The following is a 19,552-nucleotide window of genomic DNA, read 5'->3' as shown; positions in this document are numbered from 1 at the left end:
ACCACCGAGGATTGCAGGGCGCTTCAGTTTGCCTCCTGTTCCTAACTCATCCTACTCCGCTACCTCATCCTCTACCACCTCCTCATCCGGACAGCGTAATACCTTCACCACCAACTTCAGCACGGCCAGGGCTAAACGACAGCAGGCAGTTTTACAACTTGCCTGTTTGGGGGACAAACCACACACCGCGCAGGAGTTGTGGAGGAGCATGGAACAGCAGACAAATGAGTGGTTGCTGCCAGCGAGCCTCAAGCCCGGCCTGGTGGTGTGCGATAACGGGCGAAATCTCATAGCAGCTTTGGGCCTAGCCGGTTTGACGCACATCCCTTGCCTGGCGCATGTGCTGAATTTGGTGGTGCAGAGGTTCCTTAAAAACTACCCCGATATGTCAGAGCTGCTGCAGAAAGTGCAGGCCGTCTGTGCAACGTACCGTCCTTAATTCACTCACTGAATTAAGGACGGTACAAGGACAACGTACCGTCCTTAATTCACTCACTGGAGCGCGATCGCAAGATGCGCGAGTACAAGCGCACGCTGGTAGACGCGATGCTGTTGGCATTCCCATCTGACAGCGGGGCCACAGTGGAAGCACAAGGCAGAGGAGGAGGAGGAGGAGGTCGCCAACTCAACCAGGGCACCGCCAGCACCTCAGAAGGCAGGGTTAGCATGGCCGAAATGTGGAAAAGCTTTGTCAGCACACCACAACAAACAGCAGCACCAGCAGCTCAGATGGAACGTCTTAGCAGGAGGCAGCATTTTACCAACATGGTGGAGCAGTATGTGTGCACACGCCTACATGTAGTGAATGAGGGGTCTGCCCCCTTCAACTTCTGGGTCTCCAAATTGGGCACATGGCCTGAGCTTGCCCTTTACGCCTTGGAGGTGCTGGCGTGCCCTGCAGCCAGTGTATTATCTGAACGGGTATTTAGCACGGCTGGGGGTGTTATAACAGACAAGCGCAGCCGCCTGTCCAGAGACAATGTGGACAAGCTCACGTTCATTAAAATGAACCAGGCATGGATCCCACGGGACTTTTCCGTACCTTGTGCAGAATAGCAATGGATACCGACCTTACCCAGCCATTGTTCCATTTTTGCTCTTTCTCACTCTTTTGGGGTGTACCCTCATTTAAAATTTGTGAAAAGAAGCAGTGTTGGCTACCTCGTCCTCCTCCTCAGGGCCAGATTAACGTAGGGGCTATTGGAGCTGCAGCTCCATGCAGGCCCCTACCTTTTATATAGGCCCCGGGTTGGCCATATTCACTGTGACCGCTCTTCTGTCACTTGTAAACACAGAAGTCTGGCTTCTATGCTCGCTTCCCCAGGCAGCACCCTCAGAACCTCCCCACACAGCGCGAAGGCCAGACAAGGAGGGACAGTTGCCGATGCATGGATATGTTTATGGGCTTCAGAGACAGCATCCCATGTTGAATTAGGCATGCATGGCTGCACCCTTCCTCCTCTGGGTGCATGCCAAGGCACGGCCCTTAAGGCCCTTCAAAATCCTCAGCACCAAGACCATGATGCTCTTAATCCGGCCCTGGTCCTCCTCCACCGCCGCTTCCACCTACACCGCCCATAGATGTGCGCAGCCTATTGCATTAGGGTGTGCACCCCAAAGTTGAAATACACATGCATGTGTTTGCCTACATGTACATGGCCCCGATACATTACTCTCCCTGCTGGCAAAGAGAAATAGAGCAGAGCAGGTGCGAGGGAGATCTTTCCCATCTCCTCACTGGCAAACAGAGCGATAATGCTATGTGCCCTAGGTGATTAGGGTGTGCCCAGGTACACCAGGCACACCCTGTGCGCACGCCTATGACACCGCCACATCCACCACCACCTCAACCTCCCTCCTACTCCATATGGGCCTCGTCCTTCAGAGATGAAGAACATTGTTTTATTTTTCTGTTTTTTTTTTGTTGTTTTAAGTTATTTCCCTATCCACATTTGTTTGCAGAGCACTTGCCATGCTCTTAACTACGTTTTGCTGCCATTTGCAGCACTCTAGCCCTTTCCATTGGTGTTTTAGAGCCATTTTAGTGCCTTAAAGTTCGGGTCCCCATTGACTTCAATGGGGTTCGGTGTCCGGGAAAAGTTCGGTAAAAGTCCGGGACACGGACCCAGACTTTTTTTTAAAGTTCGGCCGAACCCGTCGAACACGGACATCTAGGTGTCCGCTCAACCCTAGATGTGAATCCTCTATCTTCTAAAATTAGGCTCATAGTTGGATGCATGGTAGGAATATGAGAAGAGTTCCCAAAAATTGTATGGTTTATTTAAAATATAAAAAACATTCTCATTCCTACCATGTATCCCACTATGAGCCTAATTTTGGAAGAAAAAGGATTCACATCCTAATTACATACTGAGTGGGACAATACTTTTTCCTTCACTACCATTGCATTTGGAAACGGAGAAGAAAAGGAACAATATTGCAATAGGTTTTAGAGCATTACAAGCTGATTATCATCATAATATTGGTGAGTAGGGACCCAGAAGAGGAGCACGGAGCGAATCACTGATAGATGTTTCAAGCACCAGCACTTTGAAAGCTTGTAAGAAATGTTTACCCTGCACTGTCACTTTATAAGCACAAAAGACTTTTATAACACATTGCACCTTATTGTTTATTGATTGTATATCTGTATTTAATATATATTGGTTTTAACACTGGCACTTTGTAGAAGGTTCCATTCAGCATTGATTTAGCACTGACACTTTGCATAAGTTTCATATTAGCAGCTGGCTTGGCCTCCTTCAAAATAGGCCTGAATAGTACCCAGTTATATTATGCACACCTAAAAAATAATCCGGGCCTTTTTAAAAGCAATCTTTTGAGCTGGCCAGAACCACCTCTGGAGGGAGTCTCTTCCAAATTTTCACAGCTCGTACTGTGACGAAACCTTTCCATATTTGGAAACTAAATCTCTTTTCCTCTAGACTTAAAGAGTGCCTCCTTGTCCTCTGTGGTGACCTTAAAGTGAATAATTCAGCACCAAGTCCACTATATCAGTGTTCCCCAACCCCCGGGCCGCGGAGCGGTGCCGGTCCGTGGATCAATCGGCACCGGGCCGCCCGAGGAACTTCCAATCATTTCACTGTGGCAGGCAGCGGAGGCGCAGAGCATCGCGCCCACTCGAGCCCGCCCATTGTGTGACAATAGCGAATGAAAATTCGCTATTGTTACACTGATGCTCCTCCTGACCATTTAGGGAGCTGGTCCTCCCGCTTCCTGATTGGCCGAAAGGCAAACCTCACGCCATTGGCCAAGGAGGAAGCGCCGCTGGAGGACTGAGGACTCGAGGTTGGAGACGCGGGGACTGAAGACTAGAGAAGCTGCCGTGAGGTAAGTGCACGGAGGGGGGTCGGACTCAGCACTATCAGCACTAACGGAAAGAGGAGCAGCAGTGCTTTTTTTTAAATGCCCTCTCATTCACCCAGGCCTATTGCACTTATTTAGGACGGACAAGAACTCCTGGGTCGAATGTGTTTGTGCGGGTTCAGGCATAAGTGCACGGAGGGAAGGGGGGGGGGCGGGGGTTCTCTGCTATTGAGGAGACTCAGCACTATGGCGCGATGATCTCTGCATTGAAAGGGGCAATGCTGGGGCATCTCTGTATTGAAAGGGGGAATGCTGGGGCATCTCTGTGTTGAAAGGGGGAATGCTGGGGCATCTCTGTATTGAAAGGGGAAATGCTGGGGCATCTCTGTATTGAAAGGGGGAATGCTGGGGCATCTCTGTGTTGAAAGGGGGAATGCTGGGGCATCTCTGTATTGAAAGGGGGAATGCTGGGGCATCTCTGTATTGAAAGGGGCATGCTGGCATCTCTGTATTGAAAGGGGCACGCTGACATCTCTGTATTGAAAGGGGCACGCTGGCATCTCTGTATTGAAAGGGGGAATGCTGGGGCATCTCTGTATTGAAAGGGGGAATGCTGGGGCATCTCTGTATTGAAAGGGGCATGCTGGCATCTCTGTATTGAAAGGGGCACGCTGGCATCTCTGTATTGAAAGGGGAATGCTGGCATCTCTGTATTGAAAGGGGCACGCTGGCATCTCTGCATTGAAAGGGGAACGCTGGCATCTCTGTATTGAAAGGGGAACGCTGGCATCTCTGTATTGAAAGGGGGCACAGTCATGTTTTGTGATTTATATATATATATTTCACAGTTATTTTATCTGGCGCAACACTATTTTATGTTTTTATTGTTTCCGATTGTGAGGTGTGAGCACAGTTAAGTGTATGCTGCCGGATTAGTGCACTTTATCAGATTTTTTCACGTTATTTTGATATTTATATATTTTTTTGATACACTGGTCATATATGTATAACACTGATCACATTTTTGCGCTGATAGTTTTTTGATTTACATTCGGATTTAGGTGACATCTGGAGCTGAGCGGCTGCAAGCAGCAGTGGAGTGAAGAGAAAGAGAAGTAATCACTCTTCTAGCTCTTCTATCTGTTCACCAGTACTCATGTGTGTACTGACGTGTTATTGTGTCTGCTTTGACCCACAAATTAGCAAAAATGAGTATGAAACAGACATCGTTAGGAAGTTTCCTTGGGAAGAAAAAAAGGCCCAGTGAACAGACAGAAGAAGAGCCTTCAACATCAAAAAAACATGCAACTTTTAACAGACACTACCATGAGTCCTATTTGAAATATGGATTTATTGGGACAGGTGATTCCCACGCACTCTCTAATGAGGCAATGAAACCTTCAAAACTGCTTCGCCACTTGACCGCCAAGCACCCTAACATAAAAGACAAGCCCCTGGAGTATTTTGAAAGAAAAAAACGGGAGCACCAAGCACAGAAGAAATTTATGAGGGCCACCACATCAATAAAGGAGAATGCACTGAGAGCATCATATTTGGTGGCTAACCGCATTGCTAAGGCTAAAAAGCCATTTACTATTGGTGAAGAATTGATCTTGCCCTCCACTAAAGACATTTGCCGTGAACTTCTAGGAGAGGCTGCTGTGGAAAAGGTAGCACATGTGCCTTTGTCAGCTAGCACTGTGACTAGGCGCATTGAGGAAATAGCCAAAGACATTGAGGCACAATTGTTGGAGAGGATTAATACATCACCGTGGTATGCACTCCAAGTTGACGAATCTACAGATATCGACAACAAGGCACTACTACTTGTTTATGTGCGATATCTATATCAGGAGGATGTGCATGAGGATTTGTTATGTGCACTATCTTTGCCAACCAACACCACAGGAGCAGAACTGTTCAAGTCACTGGATGGTTATATATCAGGAAAACTGAAATGGTCCTTTTGTGTCAGCATATGCACAGACGGAGCTGCTGCCATGACCGGACGACTGTCTGGTTTAACTGCTCGGATTAAGGAGGTTGCACCTGAGAGTGAATCTACGCATTGTCTCATTCACAGGGAAATGCTGGCAAGCCGAAAAATGTCACTGGAATTTAACAGCGTATTGATGGATGTCTTAAAGTTATTAACCACATCAAAGCACACGCACTTAACTCGCGCCTGTTTGAGCAGCTTTGTGAGGAGATGGACGCAGAGTACAGATGCCTTCTCTTATACACAGAAATAAGATGGTTATCCAGAGGAAAATCGCTAACCAGAGTATTTGAATTACGAGAGCCATTGCAAAGATTTCTCTCAGAAAAGAAGTCACCGCTGGCAGCACATTTCAGTGACAAGGTATGGGTTGCAAAACTGGCTTACCTGTGTGACATATTCAGCCTGCTCAATGAACTCAATCTGGGCCTTCAGGGGAAAATGACAACTGTTTTCAAGTTGTCAGACAAAGTAGCTGCATTTAAAGCCAAACTGGAGTTGTGGGGACGGCGCGTGAACAGAGGCATTTTGGACATGTTTCAGACATTAGCAGGGATTGTAGGCGAGACTGAGCTTGAACATTCATTCTGCCAGTTGGTGCACGATCACCTGTCTTTGCTTTTAAAAGAGTTTGAGCGCTACTTCCCAACCACAAAAGACCCACGAACTGGTAAGGAATGGATTCGCGACCCATTTGTCAACAAATCAGGCAAATCTAGCATGTCTGTGCAAGAAGAAGAACAACTGCTGGAGATTGCAAATGACGGTGGCCTTAAAACTACGTTCGAGACAACAACTCTGCCAGTGTTCTGGATTAAAGTCATGGCGGAATACCCTGAGATTGCCACCACAGCACTTAAATCCCTATTGCCATTTCCGACAACCTATCTGTGTGAAGCGGGGTTTTCTGCAGTGACAGCAACCAAAACAAAACAACGGAATAAACTGGACATAAGCAACACACTTCGAGTGTCATTGTCTCCTATTACCCCCAGATGGAACCGTCTCGTTGCAAAGAAACAAGCTCAGGGTTCTCATTGATTTGGCATTCTAGTGAGTTAAATAAAATAAATCACTTTATATTCATTTTTGGTGTAGCTGTATTTTATTTTGAAGGCACGTTTAAATACAATTAAATTAAAATTATTAAATCAAAACAAGCGGGCCACGAAAAAATTATCAAACATTTACCGGTCCGCGGCGATAAAAAGGTTGGGAAGCACTGCACTATATGGACCCCTTATGTATATGTACATGTTGATCATATCCCCCCTTAATCTCCTCTTCTCAAAAGAGAATACATTCAGTTCCTCTAATCTATCCTCATAGTTAAACTCCTCCATGCCTCTTATCAGTTTCAGGACCCTCGGTTTCATCCTGATCAATTGGATCTACCATCACACCTTGAGGGCCTTTTTTAGCTGGTGTGAGACCAAGCACCTCAACCCAGAGGAATATTCTACTCATTGCTTGCATCCTAGTCCTCCTTGCTTCCTCCAGTCTTTTCTGGATCAGCAATTTTCTCTCAGTACCTAAAGGGGGCAGGTTCTGCTTTATCTTTTCTGTTCTAGATACCTTTGGGTTTGTTCTCTTGTCAAGATTTTTGTAGAAGGAGTTGCGTCATTTTGTTATTTACCCACTTCAACCTTTTGTGTCTCATTGGGATCTGAATATGGTATTTTGGTTCCTCAAAAGCTCCCTCTGAACTGATTTGGGGTATCCCATTGGTTGATCTCACAAGTAAAGTAGTCTCTATCAGGAGTGTCTGAGTTGGTGGAGATCTATTCTTGTCTATATAACATAAGGACAAGGTGGTCCTGAGACCCAATCCCTTCTTCTTCCTCAAGGTAGTCTCTTCCTTTAACCCTAACGAGAATATTGTCCTCTCTTTCCTATGTCCTGCTCTAAAACACGCCAAGGAGATTTCATTGCACTGCCTGGACGTGGTCAGAGCAGTTGGGGTCTACCTGGCTGCAGCATCTTCCCAAGTCCCTCAGCTTTAGACACTTCAGTTTAAGGGCAGAGCAGGTCTCCCCGGTTTTATACTGGTGCCCTTTCTTGGACAGTTATGAATTTCTGGAAGTTTCTCCATTCAAATATAGCCAAGGGCATATTCAGGTCAGATATGAAAATCCTGGACAGCTCTCTAGTTAGCCAAGCAGTACAAACTTCCAGGCTCATCTATACTTGTGTGTTTTTCTGCCTCCAGTTCACACAGGACTTAGGCCTATATGTCTGGGGATTCTTTATGGAGTTATTGGCCTAGAGTTGAGACAGTCCTCCTGTCCCAGTCTGGTTTATGGTTTCTTTTGTTTGGTGAGAAGGATATTTGCTACAGAAAACTATAGCTGCATGACTATTTTGTGAGGAGGTAAAGGATAAGTCCACCCTAAAACTAAAATCCCTACATCTATCGATCTCCACGTTCCAAATATTAATCTATCTATCTGTAAAGAAAAAATCAGTATACTTACCTTTTTTGTAGCCGATCCAACCCGATCCCATGCTGAGCTGTCAGCTGCGACTTCGCTGTGGACTGGGTGCAGAAGACAGAGCTGACAGCGGAAGCACCATAGTAAGTCTATGGGTGACATCACATCCTATTCATTTTACAGCCGTTGTTAGCCGAGTCCTCTGCTGAGCTTCAGCCGCTGGAGATGGGGTTGGATCGGCTTCAAAAACAGGTAAGTATACTGATTTCTTCTTTACAGGGCTAGATAGCTTAATGTTAGAACTTGGAGATCTATAGATGCAGGGATTTTAGTTTTAGGATGGACTTCTACTTTAAATGTCTCCTAAGCATGTTTTTTATAAAACAAATGTTTGTTTTATTGTTGATACAATATGAGTTGTAGAGTAAAGGTTGACTGATTGCTTTATATGAATTTATCCATATGACCCTAAATAACACTGTTGTCAGGATCTCAGTTTAATGCTCAGTGCAAGTGAGATGTGCAAAGAAAAATCCTGATTGCTTCTGGCTGGAACCACACAACACAGATATTGTTTCATTTCTGAGGTCCGCTAAGTTTTGAAAGTACTCATACCTGGCCATGACACCTAATAGTGATATTTTATTCATAGATAGAGTCTGATGGGCTGAGGCCAAGGATGTGGTAGCACATCCAGTTTTCTGCTTTTCAGGATGGTTTTGCTTTTTATTTTCATCTGACGACTCTGCCAGTAAAACTTTTCCTCTCTTAGGTTGCCAACTCTTACTGTACTGTAGCAATGTAGAAGCAACTATATCACCCTAGGACAGAAAGTGTGTTAAAGTAGAACTATAGGCAAACCTTTTTTTTTCATTTTGGAGAGAGTAAGGTAGGGTTATAACCCGTCAGATTTTTTTTTGCTATCTGTGTCCCATTGCAAAAAGTTGCTTCACTTCCTGTCCCATAGCCAAACAGGAAGTGAGAGGAAATCCCTGCAAGTGAAAGGAATTCCTTTGGGACCCCCAGGTCAACAGAACAAATGTCCCCATTGGAAGATTTCCCCTCTACTACTTTTCTGGGGACTACCCAAAATTTGGAGATTTGTTTTTACTTTCACTTTAAATGATAATGGTAAACAGAACAAATAGAGAGGATGACTCTCCTTAACGGGCACAAACCGCAATAAAAAACTGACAGATGTTCTAATCCTCCCTCTCCACTCTATCCAAAACAAAAAAGTATTGCTTTTAGTTTTACTTTTGGATTACAAAACACATCCCCCTCTCCTCTTCTTTATAATAGAGGAAGAAGGTGTTCTGTAGTTCATAGAGGTAATCTGTGTAACGCTGATAAGACTGTTTGAGATAGCACTACATAGTAAACAAAACACAATACAAGTGCAGAACAGATGTAACAAAACACTTTTAATTGTAAATTTATAAGGAGCAAATTAGAAAAGTTAATTCTAAGGGTTTACATACCATTTAACACCTTTCCACCTGGCCTATAGCAGAATGACGGCTGGGCGGTGGCTTTACCATCCTGACTGGACATCATATGACATCCTTCACATTGCGTCACTCATGCGCACCGCTGGAGGGTGCGCAGTGTGGGGATTGGAAGTGAGCTGTGTCCCTCAGATACAGTGCATCACCAATCAGGGTAAAGAACTGATTAGGTAGGGTCTATACCATGTGATCTGCTGTGTCCAATTGCAGCGGATCACATGTAAAGAAACTCCGGTTATCGGTACTTCTATTCCTCAGCGCTGTCAGTGTCAGTGGAGAGGAGGCGCCTAAGTGGGGATATGATAGCGATGTACAAATACCTTACTGGTGACCTTAGCATAAGGGAAAAACTTTTCAGTGAAAGGGAGTTTAAAAAGACACATGGCCATTCACTGAATTTGGAAGAGAAGCGGTTTAACCTTAAACTGCATAGAAGGTTCTTTACTGTCAGAGCGGTAAGGATGTGCAATTCTCTTCCAGAAGCAGTGGTATTAGAATGGAGCATTGATTAGTTTAAAAAAAAAAATTATTAGATGGGCATCCTAACGATCACAACATGCAGGCAAATATGACTTACCATTGACATAAACACATGCACACACACACACCACAGGTTTCCAGTTACAAGGGACATTTACACTGATAATCAGGGCACAGCCCCATCAGTGCAGCATATCGGTGTCCATCGGTGCAGCATATCCTTTCCACCTGTTAGTGCCTATCAGTGCCCATCAATGCATCCTCATCAGCACACATTACTGAAGAAGTAAAATTACTTATTTGCAAATGTAGCACCCTCCTAGGTAGATGCTAGTGAGAGAGTATAGTTTTTGGCTCTGTCTGCCTATCAGAGGAGCAGCAGGCAAATCTATTTTTGCTTTCTGCCTACCACAGAGCAGGATCTGTGAGTTAGGTCTGCTCATAGTGCTAAGTGTGTTATTCATCTGGTCTAGGGAGTATTTTACACTGGTCCAATAGGGAGGCATATTGGACAGTGGAGGAAATCTGACCAATGGGTACACAGACTTTGATACAGCCCCGGTGATTGGCACAGACTGATTGTCTCACTGCATTGTGGGGTGTGGTATAAAAGCCAGGAGCACATGTGCTGCGGGGTCTTTGGCTGGTGTGCAGAGTCCCAGAGGGAGGGTGAACCCAGTGGTCAATGAAAGCTGACTGAAGGGGTAGAGACACTGGAGACCCTCAAAAAAACAGTATAGTGAGTACAGGGGATTGTGTCTAGGGGCCTGACCTGAGGGTGGCCATCCTGGTGTAGGATAGTCAAAGGACGGGTGTCAGCAGGTTGAGTGAAAGGGTGCTAGGTGTGTATCCCGAAGATAATTCATCCTAACAAGCCATCTACATACAGTAGATGAATTTAGGATTAAATCTCTAAGTGGCAAGGTGAATCTGCAGCCTGGCTGCATCTTCAGACAGGAGTCCTCATCTACTGTGAATAGTTCAAGTTGGAATATTCCACTCTTCCCTTCTCCCATCTCTAATTTAAATAAAACCACAAAAACAACTACATCCCCTAGACTGATCATTGACTCAGCCAGAGAGTAAAGAGTTAAATTGTGCATGCTGCAGTTGCAATTGGTAACCCAGCACATGTATTGATAATAACCATAGCTACACATTACCTTATTAAATTACACTATCCACAGGCCAAGCCCCAGATGCAGTGGTGGAAGTCATGAGTTGTGTACTCCTTGTTATGCCAGTATAGGCCGACAAAAATTGTTTTATTTTTCCTATGCTATTAGCAGATGTGGCAGGGAACGGTTGGTTCTTTTATTTCAACAATACTGCAATGCTATGCTCATCTCTGCACTAATAACGCGGGCCAAAAATTCACAGAACTGTTGTCCCCCCCTTGTAATCTATTCCTATGCCAAACAAGTAAATTGTGTAAAGCCATCTATTTGGTAGCTATGGAATGATGATTATAAATATTATCTGCATGTTTTTTTATGAAAGGCTATCTAGTGATTTAGCCTGTTTCAATTTGTGCATTTTTGTGTTGTTTTGCCAGTTAAACCCAAGATCTGAAAGCTTATCCTTATATTCAGGTCACTGAGAAGAGACCAAAGAATACCTGTACTTGCTTCTTGGCTGCCTTCACAGGAAAGCTCTTTCTCAGCCTTTGTTTACTGTATTTGTAATATTAGGAGAAGATATAAGATATTGCCTAACCATGATCTCCTTCAAGCTTCTTGCACAATTGTTTTACAGCAGATGCTCCTTTCTGCAGCTTCTCTTGGGTTGACCTTTGCCATTTTGTGCAGTTATCTGATCCTTTCACTTTTGGTAAACTGATCTTTCCATAGCTAGGAAGAGGAAACTTCACAGTGGGGAGCGTCTGTGGTGCTTATTCAAGCAATAAATAATTAATGTTTTCTTTGTCTACAAAATATATGTTTTAGGCGCTTACAGAAGTCACTGAACTGTGTGCCTGTCAAAAGACAAGCCTAAATTTGCTTCCCCACAGTTTATGTTTCTAATTGTCTGTAAAATAAAGTCTGGATTGAATACAGTCCAATGGCTACTTAAAATAAACATATATATTTTTTTAAATAAGTCCTAAATAAGAAAAATGGCAATAAAAACCTCTAAATATGTTTATATGTTATGTCTTATTTTGTTTTTTAGAAATTGGTTTTCACTTGTCACTGTAAGCCAGTCTCTGGATGTACAGACCATGTGTTACATCAATCAAGCACTGACCAGCCACATGTTCTTCACTGTCAGATTACAGAAATGCCCTTGTTCTTGAGTATCTCAGCCCCAGTGGTAAGTATTTTGTTACCATCTATTTTAGTGAACATTGTGAGGAGGTGCCAGTGACTAGTGTCCGAAGTTCTCATTGTTAAAGTGATGTACATCTGAGAACAGAAACAGCAGTGTAGCCAAGAGTCCTTAATACATCAAAAGAAAATTGTTAAAAAAAAGTTATTTTTAACTTGAACCCAGATAACAAAAATCTTATACATTTTTGCTGATAGTGATTTTTATTATTTTGAAACAAGGTAAATATGTAAAGTGGGCAAAAAGGAAACAGATGAATGTGGATATTTGGACTTTCTGTCTATAGATGCTTCAAAGTGGAATGATGTATTTTAAAAAAAAAAAAACTTTTTCACCAACATCACGGTCAAGCCTATATGTGTTGTTTTCCTAGAACTGCAGAATCATATTTACAAAAGCTTCTTTAAAAGGGATGCTGTACTGTATTATGTAGTCTGCTATAGCAGACCTCCTCTTAAAAATGCTGAGCAAGAAGAACTCCTAATCTGCATGTTTCTTTTATGCAAATCAGTATTGAATAATAAAGGAAGTCGATGCAAAAGCGTAATTAGTTATGGAACACAGTGTTCATAGCAGATGAAGATTCCAGAAAACGATACAGTGCAATTACGTAGCTGATCTTCAAATACACAAACAATATGGCAAAAGATAAGCACAAAAAAAGGCAGCGGCTGGGCAAATTGCCCTTTCAAGGTACCTCTACATTTCAGAAACCATATACAGGGAAATAATTAGGGGAAACACGAGAGCAAAAAAAAAAAGGGGGGGGGTGTGTACAGCTCAGACACAAAATTCCTGTTCCAGGAAAGGACTGACTTCATGAAACAATGGAAGTGTTGTTTGAACTTGGGCGGATCAACAAACACCTACCAAGACTTCCAAACTGCACTAAATTGTTCAGGTTTTTAACTGTCTTGAGCAATCAAACGTTTCATTCCTATAAGCTCACTCAAAACCTTAACCGGTTGCCGACCGCCGCACGACTATATACGGCGGCTGTCAGCCCCGGCCAGGCAAAGTGACGTATATACACGTCACTAGCCTGTCACTTCCTTGTGAGCCAATAGCAGGCGAGCGCGCGCCCGCGGAGGCCCCCCCCCCCGGCTCGTTCCCTGGGAAGTCAGTGCGTGTGACCGGCAGACCCGATGTCCGCCGGTCACTCGCGATCGTCCTCCGTGAAGGGAGAAAGGCAGGCGGCTGATGTAAACAAGCCGCCTGTCATTCTCCCCTTTGTAGGAATGGTGATCATACGGTTCTACTATGTAGGACCGTTGATCACTGTTCCTACACTAGTAGCCATGTCCAATCACAGTAAAAATCACGCCCCTAGGGACACACTTAAATCCTCCTTCCCCAATAAAGTTAACCCCTTCCCTGCCAGTGTCATTTTGCAGTAACAGTGCATATGTATAGCACTGATTACTGCAGTAATGTCACTGGTAACCCCAAAAGTGTCAAAAATGTCAGTCAAGGGTCCGATCTGTCCGCCGCAATGACGCAGTACCGCAAAAAAAATCGCAGATCGACGCCATTACGCGTTAAAAAAAAAACACCAAAAATTACAGAAATCTTTCCCTTAGTAAACACGATAACTTTTGCGCAAACCAATCAAAATACGCTTTTTGCGATTTTTGTTTTTTTACCAAACATATGTAGCAGAAAACAAATTGGCCAAAAATGTTAAAAAATGTAGATTTTTACATTTTTTGGGGGGGGGAATTTCATATAAAAAAATGTGAAAAATATTGTTATTTTTGCAAAATTTACGCTCTTTTTTGTTTATAGCGCAAAAAGTAAAAATTGCACAGGTGATCAAATACCACCAAAAGAAAGCTCTGTTTGTGGGAAAAAAAGGACGTCAAATTAGTTTAGGTACAGCGTCACACGACCGCGCAATTGTCCGTTAAAATCACGCAGTAAAAAATCGCAAAAAACCCCCTGGTCAGGAAGGGGGTAAAATCTTCCGGGGCTTAAGTGGTTAAACTACTCTGTGTAGGGACAACCTGTGACTTCCAGTCCGGGAAATGACATGTCTGGTGGCATTCAGGAGGAAAGTTAAAGCAGTGTGTTTCAATGATTTCATTGCACCTGGAATCAAGGACAACAAAGCTACCTACATGGGTATTTTTATAATTCATGAGAAAACAATCGTTATACAAGTAAAAGATCGTATTCCAAAATTGTTCAATTGGCAGACAGCTCCACCAAGACATGGATATAAGAGCCTTTTGTGTCTAAGACACCACAGCAAGTATTCAATAAAGTCAGAAAGATTCTGGTAAGTGGGATTGGACAATAGTACCACTGAGCCAAAATTTTATAATTGCTTTTCTGCTCTTTACACAACAAAGAGAGTAAGTGGGTAAGAGAGTATACCTTGGTCCAATCCTCGCTCGAAAACTGCATATCACAGTCTGACTCCCATTGTGCTAGAAAGAGAAGAGGGAGATGATGTCCCAGACAAGAAGAGAGTAGACTAGAGAAACTGTGTGTTTGGGCAGATGACACTGTGTACAAAGGCATTCAAACAAGGGGTGATGTAGGTGCACCCTAGGAGAAAGCATTTTATAGAGTCTAAGAAACGGTCTATGAAGAAACCAATGTGATCTTTTGTTGTGGCAAACAGTGACAAGCACATCTGCAGAAATTACGCCTGAGGGGGTGAGAATATGTCTTGCCATTGTGGCTGAAAATGTGTCTATCTAGTAATGGTGTGGGAGGGCTAAGAAGTCAAGACTAGAGATGTAGAATTTCTGGAAATTTTGACACTATGGGGAAGAAACATTTTTTTCCCCAGCTTTTATTCTAGACACAAACTGAATTTTTTAGAAAAATGTAAAAAAAAAAAAAAAAAATTAGCGTGGAGTAATTTTTACAAATTGAAAGTAATTCTGTTACACTTGGAACATGAAATGCAGTGTATGTAAAAGTGTTATGCTTCGAATGAAAAAATAGTATTTTTTTTATTAACCATGGAATAACAAGGCCTGTATATGTTAAGAACATTTTAATTATGCATGAGAACAGGTACCCACCCCCCTTCTGCTCGTAATTTAAACGCTTCCTGACATTCTGCATTTTCAGTGATTGACAATGCTGATCCAGAAGGATATATTGCTCTTGCAAGAGCGTGATCAATTTTCTCCTAAATTTCAGGTGTCATTTTATGTATAAATGAAGGTATTGTGTATTTCTGGAAGGCCCTGGTTTGCAACACTTCCTTACTTGAAGATGCTGCTGGTGAAGAAACATTTTGTGATGATCTAGAAGTAGCCGAATCATTATTTCTGGAATGAGATCTCTGGAAGGAAAAGCTACTTGCAATTTCATTATCGCCCTCATAATTTCATCCCATGAGCATTTGTAATGTCTTTGGGGCACCTCTGGAATGCAAGGATGTGTTTTGTCATCCTTGTAGCATTTGGAAAATAATATTTCTCTATCGTTCATCGGCAGACGCAACTCCATCTAGTCAGAGACTATAGGGTTATGTTCCTCCCATCAGGAATAAGCACTAGGCAGGAAAAAAGCTTAACCACACCTATGGGGGCTGTCCCTGCAGGCATAACCCCACATACCCTGCTATCATCAAACAGTTTGTTTCTGCCTAGTTCAAGGAATAGGACCTAGCTTCCTGCTGGGGCTTCAGTCTTTGCTATTTTAGGAAAGTTTGTTAGTTTGTGATTTTTTTTATTTTCACTAGTTAGTTCCTGAGGACCACGATCCAAAGGAACTACAAGCAACAGCCGGCTGCGGTTTCGCACTGGATAATCTAGATCCTTAAGGTCTCCCAGCCTGGCCAGCAAGTGTGAGCAGGTTATAGTCCAGGACAAGGCCTCGCCACGACAGTGCCCCGATGGATGGCGATGAGCCTGCGAGTGGACCGTCTCCCTGAGACTCACACGACCTGTAATGCCCTGGTAACGTTCTTCTGGGGTTCCCTGTGGGTTTTTCTTCATGCACTCTGCTATTATCTTATAATAACCAGGGATTGTGAGCCCGCACTTATAGTGGGGGGGGGGGGGGGGCGCGTTTTTGGTGGTCTTAAAGAGACACTGCCTAATTATTTTAAAAAGTGTAACATGGAGTCCCAGGATAATATTTCACCTACAGACCCCCTGGGAGTGATTTCGGGACCTTCTGGTTCTCAGTCTCAGCCAGAGATAGCGGCTTTTTTGCAAAATTTGATGTCTAAGGTAGATTTTATCATTGCTAGTGCTGCCAGCTGTAAACGCCCTCTGCCCTCACCTCCATCTGCAGGGTACGCAGGTGTTTTTTGGCTGTTACCTTGCCCAGAGTTGTTTCATACTATTGTGGATGAACAATGGCGGCTCATTAAGCACATGTTAGTGGTGCCTAAGCATTTGCACGCCGTTACCCCTTTGCAGAGGTAGTATCCACTAGGTGGACTGCACCACCAAAAGTGGATCCCCCGGTGTCCAGGTTGAATAAAGCGACTCTGGTACCGGTGGAAGAGTCTCCAACTTTTGCGGCCCCCGTGGAAAGACAAGTGGAATCCTTTTCCCGCCATTTACACGTGGTAGCAGGTCACATATTAAAGACTACCTTTGTGAATTTTTTGGTAGCACAGACTGCTACTGAATGGGTGAAGTTACTTAAATGTAACTTGGAAGCTGAACTTCTCCCCCCTGCGGTGTTGCAGCTACTGGACCAATTGGCTCGAACCCTGATGTTCATGTGTTATACATCCCTGGATTCTGACCTGTTGGTGGCCAGGTCATCGGTAGTGGGGATTACTATTAGGCGCATGGTGTGGCTGAAAAGCTGATCGGCGGACAGGGCTTCTAAAAAGGCCTTGACTGATCTTCCCTTCTTAGGGGAGAGGCTGTTTGGATCCTCTCTGGACAAGTTGATCAAAGTTATCACGGGGGGTAAGAGCACTCATCCTCCCCAATCCTCTAAGGGCAAGGCGCCACGTCCTAGGCGGGGGCCTTCCTTTAATGCTTATAAACGTCTTTTTTGTGCCTCCGGGTCGAAAGAAAAAGGTAAATCATTCAGGACTTCTGGGGGTTCCAGGAAAGCAAAGACCTGCCAATCTTGAACTGCAGACAAATCCTCGTCTGCATGAAGGGGCGCCCTCACCCGATTCTTGGTTGGGGGGACGTCTTTGTTTCTTTCTGGAACCCTGGACCTCTTTGATTCAGGACAAATGGGTTCACAAACAGATCTGATCTGGGTACAAGATCTAATTCCTTTATGGCCCGTCGGACAGGTTCTTCCCGTCCAATCTTCGACTATCTTCAGTCCAGTTAAGTGACTTGCGAGGGGCAGTACACGATTTACTGTTGCAAGGAGTCATTGTACATATTCCTTTTCAGGAATGTTTTCAAGGGTTTTATTCAAACCTCTTCCCTGTGCCTAGGAAGGAAGGCAAGGTGCGTCCCATCCTGGATCTCTAGGCCCTGAACTGCTTCATGCGGGGACAGAAATTTTGGATGAAATCCATCCGCACGGTAGTGGCGTCGCTGGACCAGGGAGACTTTTTAGCCTCCATAGATATCAAGGACACATATCTACACATCCCTATTTAACCTGGACAACAGCAGTTTCTCTGTCGCTCATTGACAGACGCAGTCCTCTTGATTAATATCAAATCGGGTTATACTGCCCTCTACAGGAATAGGACACTAGGCAGAAGGAAAATGTTCTGGCCACACCTTAGGGGCAGTCCCAGAGGGTATATCCTCTCTCTCCCTGCTACAGGATGTCAGTTTTTTTCTGTCTAGTCAGGAGTAAGGACCTAAGTTCCTTGCTGGGATCTTTGGTCCTGGCAAGATTTTTTTAGAAAATTTTTTTTTAGGCAGCTTTTTTTCTCCAGTTGTTCCTGTGAGATCTTCAAGCAAGTATGCTGAAACTGGGCGACGGGCTGGATGTTAGGATCCAGTGGTCACCCCAGTCAGCCTACGAGCGCGTGCAGGCCCTAGCTCCGCGCTGGGTCGGCCGCGACATAGTCCCACTGGACGGGGACTGACCCTGCGAGTTAAACGTCTCACCTGGACGCCAACGACCAGTTGGAAACTGAGTCACGGCGTCCGTATTGGTCGACAGCCCCCCCACTTCGGTGGAGAGGGGTTCTGTCAGGAGTTGGCGCCCGCCTGTTTCCGGTATGGTGAGTAAAATGTTCCCCCTCTCCCCCTGCCGGGTTTGTGGGTGGACGCGGGCCCCTCAGTGGGATGACCGGAATCCCTTCCCTCTATCCTATAACAAGGTGTCACAGATCCCCCTCTTGAGGGTGATTTAGTGAATAGGAACCAGTAGGCTTGGTTTGGGAGCTGACAATTGGTCACTGTATGAGGGGCACTGTAAGGGATCATGACTGTAGTCAGTGGCTGGCATTACTATTAGGATGACCATGTAAGAGGGCTTACCTGATACATAAGGTGCAATACAGGCCGATGCCTGTACCTGGACTACCGCCATCCGCAGGCCTCCATCCTCCCACAGGCGGTACACCTCCCGCAGGCCACACAGGCCGATGACTACCTCCCGCAGGCCGCTGCTATTTTGCACAAACCGCTGCCATCCTCCACAGGCCGCCGCCATTTTGCCGCAGGTCGCGCGGGCCCGCCATTTTGGCGTAGCCTCGTGTCTCCAGCATGGGGGCGGCCATGTTTGAGATGACCAAACACCTCGAGGAGTAATTGGGAGGCGCCGGAAGGCGTTTAAAGGGGCGGAGCCGCCTCCTTTACCCGGGAAAGCAAGCCAAAGACTTCCTGTCTGTAACAGACAGTGCTGGAAGCAGGTTGATAGAAACTTCTGTGCATCAGGTGGTGAGCCTTGGGGTCTCTCTCTCTCTCTCTCTCTCTCTCTCTCTGTGGGGTCCAAGCAGGTAACACTGAGGGGCGCTGTTGCGCTGGGGGATTAAGAAAAAAAAAAAAAAAAGTTTTTTCTTTGAAATTATTTTTTTGTTTGCTGGCAAGTGTCTTATATAATCATGGACCCTGCCACACATGTATCCCCACCTGATCCCCTCGAGGTGGCCGCAGGACCCTCCAGTACCCCACTTGTGATTGATGCATTATCAGCAGTTTTGGAGTCTTTGGTATCCCGGGTGGAGGTAGCCTGTCAGGGACGGGGGTCAAGGAAGCGACCCCCGCCTACCCCTATTTCATCTGATACTTCAGATACGGATTCTGAGCTGGTCACTGCAGCTGCAGGTCCCTCTGCTGGGGCTGCTGTCTCGGGTCAGACAGTGAGGACGACGTTTCTGCCTCCGCCATAGCGCAAGAAGAAGCGTTAGTGAACGCACTAGTCATGTCTGTCCGGGAAACCTTAAGTCTTGAGGTTACACCGACAGAGGTAGATGACACTGAGATTCCCTTTGGTACTAGCAAGCCTACCAAGGTGGCGAAGGTTTTTCCCTTGCCCAAATGTTTTGGTAACCTAATTAAGGAGAAATGGGATCATCCAAAAGAACCCCTGCTATTTCCAAACGCATTGCTAGACGCTATCCGTTT

General features: G+C 44.9%; 1 protein-coding gene across 2 annotated transcripts in view; it reads left to right on the top strand.

Annotated features, from left to right (window-relative positions):
- The window catches only part of INO80 (INO80 complex ATPase subunit), a 362,932-nt gene that overhangs the window by 219,000 nt on the left and 124,380 nt on the right, over positions 1 to 19,552 (top strand). For both annotated transcript variants that reach the window (XM_082275733.1, XM_082275734.1), the window contains one exon: positions 11,919 to 12,059. In XM_082275733.1, the coding sequence (XP_082131859.1) occupies positions 11,919 to 12,059 (141 nt within the window). The remainder of the gene's footprint in view (positions 1 to 11,918; positions 12,060 to 19,552) is intronic.

The sequence above is a fragment of the Pelophylax lessonae genome, assembly GCF_965119305.1.
Source record: "Pelophylax lessonae genome assembly, chromosome: 13".
Taxonomy (NCBI): domain Eukaryota; kingdom Metazoa; phylum Chordata; class Amphibia; order Anura; family Ranidae; genus Pelophylax; species Pelophylax lessonae.
The sequence above is the reverse complement of the archived record's forward strand: the minus strand, read 5'-3'. Positions and strand labels throughout refer to the sequence as shown.